The 12,106-nt window shown below is 35.1% G+C and overlaps 1 protein-coding gene across 2 annotated transcripts in view; it reads right to left on the reverse strand.

Annotated features, from left to right (window-relative positions):
* Positions 1 to 4,396: 4,396 nt before the first annotated feature.
* Positions 4,397 to 12,106, reverse strand: part of LOC127866311 (uncharacterized) — a 61,229-nt gene continuing 53,519 nt past the window's right edge. For both annotated transcript variants that reach the window (XM_052406780.1, XM_052406781.1), the window contains 4 exons: positions 11,006 to 11,041; positions 10,454 to 10,568; positions 7,169 to 7,255; positions 4,397 to 6,315 (listed from right to left, as the gene is read on the reverse strand). In XM_052406780.1, coding sequence (XP_052262740.1) covers positions 6,191 to 6,315; positions 7,169 to 7,255; positions 10,454 to 10,568; positions 11,006 to 11,041 — 363 coding nt within the window. In that variant the 3' untranslated portion in view covers positions 4,397 to 6,190. The remainder of the gene's footprint in view (positions 6,316 to 7,168; positions 7,256 to 10,453; positions 10,569 to 11,005; positions 11,042 to 12,106) is intronic.

The raw sequence follows: 12,106 nt of genomic DNA on the forward strand, positions 1-12,106 counted from the left end.
AATGTTAAGTTATGATAGGCACGTTGAAAAGGACTACCCTGTTGTTAAAACATTAACAGTATTGCCCTATCTCTGTTTCTGTCGTCGAATGAATAAAACGAGACTGGTCTTTTTCTACTTTTGTCGTCGCTTAGTGGCAGTATTACTGACCCAATTGTACTTCGCTGCGGTTAAACTCACCATTACGTTCTGCATGGTGCCGCCGCAAGAATGATGTATGTCATGTTGGGTTAAATATGCACGAATCAATCTTGAATCGCAACTTATCGAAATAAGGTCAGTGATAATGAGTTATAGCCTGTAGTTATTACATATGATAAATGCAAAATATTATTTTCCTTAATTCCTATAGGTCCAAGAAGGTGTATTAATGCGTAGGTGGCCGAACCAACAGGAAAAGTGGCTACTTATTCCCATTTTAATAGAGATAATGTTATAGATCTATATCGGCGTGTGTGGTCTTGTCTACAACATGAAACTTCATGTTATATAGATGCTTTTGTAGATTATTTCAATTAAAAGCATTATTGTAGAAAACCATTATGCGACAGCTTGAAATTATGTGAATAACTTTAAAGGGTTTCTCACTGTATAGTAAAATTAAAGATATGTTCCGCCTTACTAAACTCAAGGTTCTGTATGTCATTGACATCTATTATGTATACAACTTTTGATGTTTTTCATATGCATCTGTTTCATCACTGATTGTATTACATTATTATGGCAAGCGGTTCGACGCATAATCCCAAGAAACTAGGTTTCTCATGAGAACCTAGGTTCTAGTTTTCAAGTGAGAACCTAGGTTTTCATGAGAACATAGGATCTCATTTGAAAACCTAGGTTCTCATGAAAAACCTAGTTTCTTGGATTATGCGTCGAACTGCTTGCCATATCCGTGGTTTTCATTTGGGAACCATAGGTTCTCATGAGAACCTAGGTTTCAAAATTACGCGTCGGACGGCGTTAACTTGCTCGTTTGGAATACGGGACACATATTATTCAGGGCCTCATGAGAACTCATTTGAAAACCTTAGTTAACGCTTGAGAACCTATGTTCTCATTTGAAAGCCTTAGTTAACGCTTGAGAACCTAGGTAACTGGTTCTCATGAGAATGAAGGGTTTCTCATGAGAACCTAGATTCTCATAGACACATAGAACTTAAGTTCTCATTCTGAGAACTTTAGTTCTCGTTTGGTATCCTAGGTTTTCACAAGAACCTAGGTTCTCATTTGAAAACCTATGTTCTCATATAATCTTCATAAACGACGTCTTGACAGTTCAACTGACAATCGAAAAATGTCTCACCTGTAATATTCCAGCAGTGTATTTGTAAGTCAGCGCGAGAGTTATCACAGACCTATATAGATTGCTTTATCATAAGTTATCAAATAATAAGGTATTGATGACGAAAACATGCCAAGAAGTGTGAATAACCTATGAAACACTGATGTTAATGAAAATAACATCTGTTGCTATTTCTTACATTCATACACCGCATGGAACATTTTGGAAAGAAAATATCATTCCTTGCACTGAATGTCAAACTTCCATATACCATGTTTATATAGTAAAAATACAAACAACAACGATAAAGGCGGCAACCAGTACTTTTATTTCTATTTATATTAAGCACAACTTCTACTGCACAGAACCTCTACTACAAACACCAAATCGAATCAGACGCACCCTGTTTCTTCAATCTTACGTTAAGAGAGCAACATGTCTGTTTATTTCTTTAACAAATTATTGTTGCATGTTTACCACAACGTCCAATCATTTCTTGTTATTTTACCTAATACCCTTGCCAGTTTGCCACGTATAGTTTACATGTTAAAAGATACAGCTTGGTTGGCTTATATCAACAGCCTTTCGCGCGCGCATAACGGCACAATGACAATGTGTGTCACTTTATTGCGTAATGAACTTTCCCGATATTCTGCAAATAATAGACAAATGTGGTATATGAAATAATTCAACATTATAAAATTTACAGAGAACCCCTCGTATAAGAATAATATGTAGTCAATAGGTTCCCTCTTAAACACTATTACATTTTGCATATCAACTATGATGAAAGCACTTGCAGTAAAAAGGTCATTACTATTCACACTAGAGAAAAGAGTTGGTTTATGTAGTTGAAGATACAAATATAACCCCAGGAATAATGCGTTTTTTTTTTGGTAAACTAGGTAATTTATTGCTCAATCATTTCTCGCGATTGTTCGTGAACCTTTGATAAAACCGTTTTACATTCATATAATAGTAGGTTTGATGTCAACAAACGATCAGTCTCGAATGAACGTTATAAATACCCTATTGACGTTTGGAATCAATATCTGTAAAAACGACTTAGCTGCTTTAATGCCGCACTAATTGATAGACATCAATATCACGGCTTCTCATTATCAAGTTTTTTTCATTAAGTTAACACACTACATATGTTTTTGGAGAAAAAATGTATAGGCTATGTAAATGATGGCATTTACGCTTATTCATAATCACATGTCATCATATCAAACGTTGAACACAAATGTATATCGCACAGGCATTGAAGAAAGCCCTTTTTTAATCGCCCTTTCCACGTATGGTTTATGGTCATGACGAACATCACAATGACACAAGTCTCTTTCGCCTTGTCAGATCATCAATAATAAAAAAGGGTTGTTCCCCATTGCACCGTATCAAAGCAGGTGTCAGTTGTAGAATACTCATAATGCTAATAGATAATTATATACCGGTTAGTATGATTCAGTTATGCCGTTACTAGTGACGTTTATTGTCTCGACATGGTCATGATCAATGTGTCTGCCTTCCTATCAATCATACGGTCACCGTATATTCAGACCAGCCCCCGCTCGCGCAGTCTGTTCAGGAGCTACCCTTTCCGCTGCCACGTCAACAGTGTTTCCTGGTCGCATTAGCGAAATCGGTGACATTAGACAGACGCTGCGCATTAGACATTAGACCCATTTTCGCATTACGCGGCCCTTTTGATTTAAATTGCCCAGATTCGATGACTGCACACAACTACCGATTAAATTCAAGTACACCGCAGCAACGTGTGACAAATTGTTAAATAATTCTTTTATTAAATTATTCCATGAGTTAACGGAAAGAAATCCCTTTAAATTCCCCAGCCTTGTGACTGATCATGTTGCAGGATTTTGGAGCTCTTCCTGTCATGTTCGTTACGCAGTGGCATTTAAGTGTCGCAGTGAAATCTCGAGAGAAATCTTGAGATGATAATTATTTGTCGAGCCCGAGTTGTCACTGAACAATCTGTATCTATGAGAGCCTCATACGTGACGTTATTAAATATGCATCTTAGGAGCCTGCAATAGTCTGTCCTATTTACTGACTTCAGGACGGCTTTTCAAAGACTATGACATAAACTTTGAGGAGTTTCGTAACAAGACACTCAGAAGGAAAATACAGTCCAACCTGGCAATAAACAAATTGACTTTTTAATCGGAATCATTAATACATGTATACGTTTGCCGTTAAAATAAACGTATACGATCTTAGGTAGGAATAACCAAATAGATCATTTCTTTACTCTGTTCCCTTGTACTTTTGCAAACTGGTAGTCTAACCACATCAAATCGATTCAAACTTTTCGGGCCGATGAAGAGCATCCTGCAGTTTACAATCTGCGAACCGCGACCAATTACATGACGTTAGTCCTGACGCATCGGTGACACTCTTTGAGAATACAAGGATGTCGACGTCACGATTAAGGAATATAACTTCATTCATGAAATCAGACCCCCCCCACGTAAGATATGCTATATTAAAATTTCCGTTTGAACGATTAAATTATACAATCTGTGTTACTTGAAGCGTTGATGTTTAAGTATGATTTTACACTTTGAGCTAGAGACAAAGGTCTTGCAGGTAGCAAATCAGATGCCCATATTCGAGCTCTGACCCGTGTGACCTTGACTTAGGGTTAGATGTCTTGTGTGCGACACGCTGTCTCCACATGGTTAACATTATGTTGTTGCAAGTTATTTTAAAGTTACATGATAAATGATTATGTTACAGTTCGAACAATCTGGTACGGACGGACACATGTACGTACACCGAACCGCGAGTGTCAGTTATATTGAGCAGACCGCAAGCAGTCGCGATGCAAATGTCGGGGAATATAAAAAGTTTTAAAACATTTATTTAAACTATTTTCTATACTCTTTCAGATAGCTTTAAACAAGCATTACCTCAAGATGGCCCAGATGGTTTTCAGAGGATTTTTGCATAAATGTATTTTATTTCTAGTTTGTTATTTATTGCCATCTACCGTTTGTTTATAAACGGTCATTCGAGTAACATTTTAATCAGCATGGTACTGTTTTCTTAGAGAATATTAAATACTAAAATAAACAACAAATACAGTCATTTCTTTTGAATATCATTTTATTTATTTAATGTTTTTGCATAGCGTAAGTTGTTTAATACTATATATTAAGTACCAGGTTGTACGGTATATAATCCACAAAAAAGAATTTGATGAAAACAAATAAACAACAGTACGTGTAACAAGCAACAAAAAATAAACATAAATGGATGTGACAAATGTGAGCATAAAGACTGAATTAAATACATAGAAATTGTATGTGTCTTTACTGCTAAACTACACCTTGATCGTTTAACATTTGCACTTTGTAAAATAGTGCAGGGCAATCAAAACCGTAATGTATATATAAAAGTACATATAAGCATGAACATATATATACTTACTTGTTTTAAGATAGATAGACATTTCATTACACACAATTAAATTCACCATTCCCGAGAATATTTAATTACTTAGAACTACTTAATTTCCTTATCAGATACTAATTGTCACAATAAACCAGAGATGTGTTCGTCAGAAACACAATGCCCCCTATTGCACCACTTTGAAATAAAATTTCAATATATCATTTGGCAGGTTTAGAAATTATCTCCCTTTTAAAGCTCATTACTTCCCTTGCATTGTATTTTTTTACTTTTGACCTTGAAGGATGACCTTGACCTTTCACCACTCAAAATGTGCAGCTTCATGACATACAAATGCATGCCAAATATCAAGTTGCTATCTTCAATATTGCAAAAGTTATGGCAAATATTAAAGTTTTCGGACGGACTGACACGCAGACGGACGGTTCAACTGCTATATGCCACCCTAGTGGGGGCATACAAAACTTGGTATAAACTTAGCTTTATTTCAGAATTGCTAATTTTCACATTCAGGAACGGCATTTTGTTTATTACCATAACGTCAATACTCATCAAATTTGAGCCATTTTCTGTTGTTTTCAAAATAGAGACAGAAAAATTGAATAATAAGTTGGATAAAAAAGATACCAGACAAAAGCCCAACACAGGTAAGTTTATTTACTTGGTACATACCTGAAGCACTTACAAATCCTTTGAAAAACCAATATTTTCCAAGCCTTACTTGATTACTATTATATGAACTGAACATAGACATAGTATTTCCTATATAGTGTTTAATGCCACATTTAAATAATCATGACAGAGACAAAATAAAAAAATAATTCCCACAATGCCAATTTAACACTAAAATACCAACAAAGACATACAAAAACATGTTTAATCATAATAGAATGTAAGCTTATGCAGAATAGCCCATTTTTCTGCCCCCCCCCCCTTTTTTAGTCTGACTTAATCTCTATAAATGATATTTTTCGTCCACAACTCCACCTAAAGGATATAACTGCACAAACACATAAAAAGTAGCCATTTTGCAGACTGCCAATATGAAACAAAGGTACAGGGATATTAAAATATTATTTTTGTGTGTCTTTTTTGGCAACTATTTATACTACATCACAACATGGGACTCTTTTTTTCCAATCTGACAATAAATGCATTGATACTTTGGTACACAATCACACTAATGAGTAAAATAGAATTTTGATGACTAGCAATATGATATTATTTTTTAACAGTTGCAAAGTGAATGACTTTGTGTTTAAGTCATTAGGTTCAATAAAGAATCCCTGAATTAATGTGTAGATTAAAAGATATATATCTAAATTGATTGTGCTAATTTTTTTAAAACTTTCTTCCTAGTTACCTTTTTAACTTTGTTTAAGAGCACAATACAATTTCTGAAGATTTTTATCCAACCAAATTCTCGTTCATCTGGTCATATCAGGGAATGTGTGAGTCTAATTTACGCTCCTATATAAAGTTAGGTTTCTCAGGCACTGTGCAGCCTGAACGCTGTATAACAATGTTAGCGGCATAGTTGCCACATCGTACACACTCTTCTAGAGGCTTGCCTTGGATCAGCTGGGCTAGGAACCCTACGATGGAACAACAACTCACCTCAGTTTAAGTAGGTAAAGGTCATATGTCAAACAAACACTTGTTGTTATGTTGATGTGTGGTTTTACATAAAGTAAGCCACTTAATTGAATCATATTATGACAACACTAGCATATTGTGGTGTTTTTTTTGGTCATAAAACTTCTTATGTGACAGAAAAATAAAGTGGCCACTATCATCATAAGCCCAACATTTGAAAGTTTAAGATGACATAAATACCTGACGATTTTCAAGATTATTATCATACAAGTATCACCTTCAGATAAACAAGCAAATTCACTGAATTGATATCCCCCGCCAATATGCTTCTGAACACAAAAGTGTTTTATTTGACACTAAAAAAGCATTTTTAAAGAAACAAAAGGCCATAACTCCGTTATTTACAGATGGTGTACAATGCCATTTGGCGTGCATCATCCTCTTATTCATACATATACTCATAACAAGTTTTAATGAAATCCGCCAAAGCACATCCAAGATATGGCTCCGGAAACAAAAGTGCCGGACGGACAGAAAGACGGACAATGCCAAAACAATATCCCTCCGCCTAAGGTGGGGGATAATAACAATACTTTTGTTTCAGGCAGTTATCTTAGGTTTGTTCTTCAAATGTAACTAGAAATGTGTCACAAACACTGATGTCCTTATAACTTAAGTATGGATGTACAGACAAATGCAATCCTTAATGCCTCCCACTCCCCATGGGCATAAAAAAGTTAACATAGCTAATGGGATACAATGACATCACTATGAATATGCCTAGACACATTTTACTTTGTCTGCAATATGTTATGAACATTCAGATTTTATGAGAGTTGCACAGTGACTTACCACCCACAAATGCATCCCCAGCACCATTGGTGTCCACAATGTCTTCAGCCATTATTTTAATCACCGGGAACTCTTGTACCTTTCCACCTGAAGTACAAAAACAAGCTTGACAAGTTAAACTGTGTTCTTTTTACACCAGTGAAAGTCAGAAAGAAAGGAATTGGCAGACATAATATTTGTTGTAGGTTTTTTTAATTGACTACTTCATCCACATATAATTAAAACAAGAGATGTGTTTGTCAGAAACACACAATGCCCCCTATTGTGCCGCTTTGAAGCCATAAATTTGACCTTTGACCTTGAAGGATGAACTTGACCTTTCACCACTCAAAATGTGCAGCTCCATGAAATACACATGCATGCCAAATATCAAGTTGCTATCTTCAATATTGCAAAAGTTATGAAGAAGGTTTTAGTTTTGGTTAAAGTTTTTGAATTTGTTTTTTTTACCTTTGATCTTGAAGGGTGGCCTTGACCTTGATCTTTCACCACTCAAAATGTGCAGCTCCATGAGATACACATGCATGCAAAATATCAAGTTGCTATCTTGAATATTGCAAAATTTATAACCAAGGTTAAAGTTTTGGTTAAAGTTTTGGGACACACACACACACATATACTTTGACAGACAGGCCAAAAACAAAATACCCCCGATCTTTCGATCCGGGGGCATAAAAATTGAAAGCAACATTTTTTCAATCAATCATGTAAATGCTGAAAGCAAATAATATTATATCAACAAGAGAGCTATATTCCATAGTTGGCTCACCTGAGACAAAAGTAACTAAACTGTTCCGATGGGCTTTGTGAGGTTTACAGAAAATCTTACTAAGCTAAGATATCATGGAGTTTTCAGCAAGCTACATCACAATAAAAAAAATACTTCTGGAGTATTCTGAAGGTTCCACTGTAGAAATATAAGAAAAAAAGGACCATCCCCTTAAGGAAATTGTTTTAAATTGACTGGAACCATTGTTGTAATCAGTAAAGACATAAAGACATCTTTTTTTATCTAACGATCTTATAAGTGATAGCTGACTGGGAAACAAATGTGACTTTATTATTCACAAGGTTCTACAAAATAAATACAATTTCTCCACCCACAGCTGTTATCAAACAGACAGGTACCATATTCTAACTCAGACAAGATATCATTACAAAACATCTTCCGAGCAATTTTTGTCTGGATTGGGCATAAACTGTAACCTCAAGAGTGTTCACAAGGTTTCATTATAGTTATATAATTCTGATAGTGTAACAAATGACCAAACCAGATCCATTTTCCAACTTGTCAAACATATCATGACAACAAATATTATAAGCAAGTAACATTATGATTGGGAAAAATAGTGACTCTTTGCAGAGGTCAAAATGTTTTAGTAAAGCCATTTAAGGAAAATAGCCCGCCCGCTGTCTGCATTGCTTTTCAACATGTTGCAACCATTTTCTTGGCTGCAATATCATTAGAACAAATGTTCTTGGTAAATTTCACGATGACAGTGCCCCAGATAATTATTTGGGTAATAGGGTTTTCACCCATTGATTTTGAAAAATAGGGTGATTTCAATTTTTAAATAGGGTGAAATAAGTTATTAATATTTATACATTAAAATCAGTGCTGTTGTTATACAGACTATGTGCAGAATGCACATTTCAACTTTTTGTTCTGTCCCATCAACACCAACAATTTCTAACCAGGCCAGGGATATGACTTTTTCCACTTTTGCCATTTTTTTTTGGTTCTAATCACGGGCTTTCCGTCATGTTTTTGGATGTCAACTCGCTACTTTCAACTGCTACATACACAGATTCTAACAAATTGATAACACAAATGATTCGGTTGTTTGTAATTGGTTGGAAAAAGTTTGCGATCGACAAATATTTAGCTAACAATCGCGGACGTCTTTCGACCTCGCTTAGACATTTTTATTACGCACCAGTATAGAAACTGAAAGTACAGACGCTTTACAAATACATTCACGTTGTAACTATTTTAGTCAGACCCTTAATTTGCTATGAAATTAAGTCCGTATAGTGTTTGAATAACTTCGACTGCTCTGGTTCTCTGTCATCCAGGCGCTTGCTAACTTTCGAATGAATAAAATCTTCGCCGCGGTACGATAATTATTCCAATGAAAAATTACCAAAATTTAGCAAAGAATTTTCGATCGAGACTTGTATCGTACGCATCAAATCTTAAGAATAAGCGTAAAAGTCAAATTGTTTGCGTTTTCAATACGCATTATATTGAATTTCTTTGCGTTTTTAAACATTTTAATAGGGTGAAAAACGCCGATACGCAGCTTATCTCGGGCACTGCGATGATCTGGAAAACAATGTAACTTCAAGAGTGCGCACGAGGTTTCATGATAGGAATATATGGCAAACTGCCCCAACCCCTTACCATTTCATATTTTAATGGACAAGAACCATTTTCAAACTATGCAGAAATATCATCAGAAAAAATGTTTTGAGAAATGTTTTAGATGACAATGCACAAAAAGAGTCTCCTAAAGTGTTAACAAAATTTCACCACAGACCATAGTCACATTTAAATAATACCGGGTATATGTAGTTATCAAGTATATGGAGACAGCACTTAGGAAAACGGATGCACATGACTGATGCGGCTAAAGGATAATGCTTACTCATTTATTTCATTACTATGACACTATACATAATTTGATCTAGCAAGTGCATCTAGAAAACATAATTATAAAACCATCACATGTATTAACGCATGCCATTCTGTATTAACAATACATAAACGCACAACATGATTTACAGAAAAAACACTATAGCCTTATAATAAAAAAATTAAACACAAAGATAAACCCATACCATGTGTTTTCATCCGTACCCCCCAAGCTGAATGACTTGTGCACACACTTAGCATTAGAATGATCTAGTGATTATACAACACCATCTTATGATTATTTTATTTAAACGACAGAAAATAATTTTCTACAAATTTGTTACACTAAAACTTAGAAAATTATACTTCTAGAATGGTCACAAGCTTTTTCCTTAATTTGACCTTGTGAGCCCATATGACCCATTTTCAAAATATCAAAAATTCTATTGGGACAAATGTTCTTACCAAGTTTTACGAAGATTGGGAAATAAATGTGGCTTCTAGCATGTTCAAGAGGTAAATGTACAGGACGCACAATGACGGACAAAACAGTAATCATAGACAGTTGAGCTAAAAAAACAACACAACTGTGGTCCCTATTTTTTAGCACTTTTTTGTTTTTGTTCATCTTGGTCAATTACGAGCCCTACCATGTGACACAATGACAGGCAGGTGCCCCTGAGTGATGACCACGGTCCTCGGTCGACCTGAGTTGTCCTTCCTCCATGAGGCAATCTTCTGGGCTATCTCTGGTATGTCCTCCGTCTGGCAAACAAAGCAACAACATTGTAGACATTGTAATACCATATTTATTGGAATTAATCAATTTAAATGCAGAGCATTGCCGATCAATAACTGAGATTACTAATCATAGTTTTATAAATGTAATGGTTAACAAATGCACATGGATGCATAATCCTGTTGATTAAAAGTAAACCCATGCGCAAACAAATGCAAGGCATTACTTTAAATGCATGCCTGCTGATAATTCAAAATGGCTTTTGTATTGACTAATATAACATTATATATAATATATATTGTGAAATCAAACATGCTGCCATGACTTACTACAAAGCCATGGTACATGCAAAGCATAAATAGAACTAGATTCATATCTGAAAGTGTTTAACCATGCATTAAATTAACTTAAAGTTGCATGACAAATGATGGTAAACTACCAACACTATGTCATATGTACTTACTTCTAATCCATTTTCTTTAGAAAATGTGAGTGCTTCCTGAAAATATAACATAAAGAAAATGTTTATCTAAAAACATCACACTAATTGATTAATTAACTTCAACCTTCACAATATAATGAAAAACAAATCATAAGCAGAACTCCAGATAAGGGTCGTATCTTCGTAATTACAAATTATTTTCAAGTCCGTTACGTATTTATTTTAAAATCTTGTCGTACCATTAAGAATTACAAAATCAAGTTACGAATATTATTTTTACATCTGTTCGTATTGATTTTTATTGAGTTCTTTTTGCGTAATTAAGATCTTTTCGGTGCTTATATTGAATGGTTATCGGGTTTGTTTTGCAGAGCTATTTTTTCCAATAAAAGCGGCGTGTACAGTCTATCTGTCAAAAAACAATGGCGGCGCCCAGAGAGCGTCCTAAAAAACTGCAAAGCGTGCAAAAACACGCTTTTAACATATTGTTTGCAAAGTTAGCTGAAGTTGAATGTTAAGAAAGACATTATAGAAAAGATCTTAAACGATGCTGTATGTTCAGTTGCCGACACAGTGGGAAAAGCTATAAAAAAAACGCAACAAGACGGGTGATAACTTAAACAAACAAGAGGGCCTGAAAGGCCCAAAGTCGCTCACCTGAGATTACAAGATATTATTGGGACAAATCTCCTGACCAAGTTCCATGAAGATCGGAAAATAAATGTGGCCTCTAGAGAGTTAACAAGATTTTACTATAGCCATAAGGAAAAATGCCCCGCCCCTTGGCATCCATCAGAGCTCCAGATAAGGGTCGTATTTTCGTAATTACGAATTATTTTCAAGTCCGTTACGTATTTATTTTAAAATCTTGTCGTACCATTAAGAATTACAAAATCAAGTTACGAATATTATTTTTACATCTGTTCGTATCGATTTTTATTGAGTTCTTTTCGCGTATTAAAGATCTTTGCGGTGCTTATATAGAATGGTTATCGGATTTGTTTAACAACGCGCATTTTTTCCAATAAAAGCGGCGTATACAGTCTATCTGTCAAAAAACAATGGCGGCGCCCAGAGAGCGTCCTTAAAAAACTGCAAAGCGTCCAAAAACACGCTTTTAAC

This window comes from Dreissena polymorpha, chromosome 2 (assembly GCF_020536995.1).
Source record: "Dreissena polymorpha isolate Duluth1 chromosome 2, UMN_Dpol_1.0, whole genome shotgun sequence".
NCBI lineage: Eukaryota > Metazoa > Mollusca > Bivalvia > Myida > Dreissenidae > Dreissena > Dreissena polymorpha.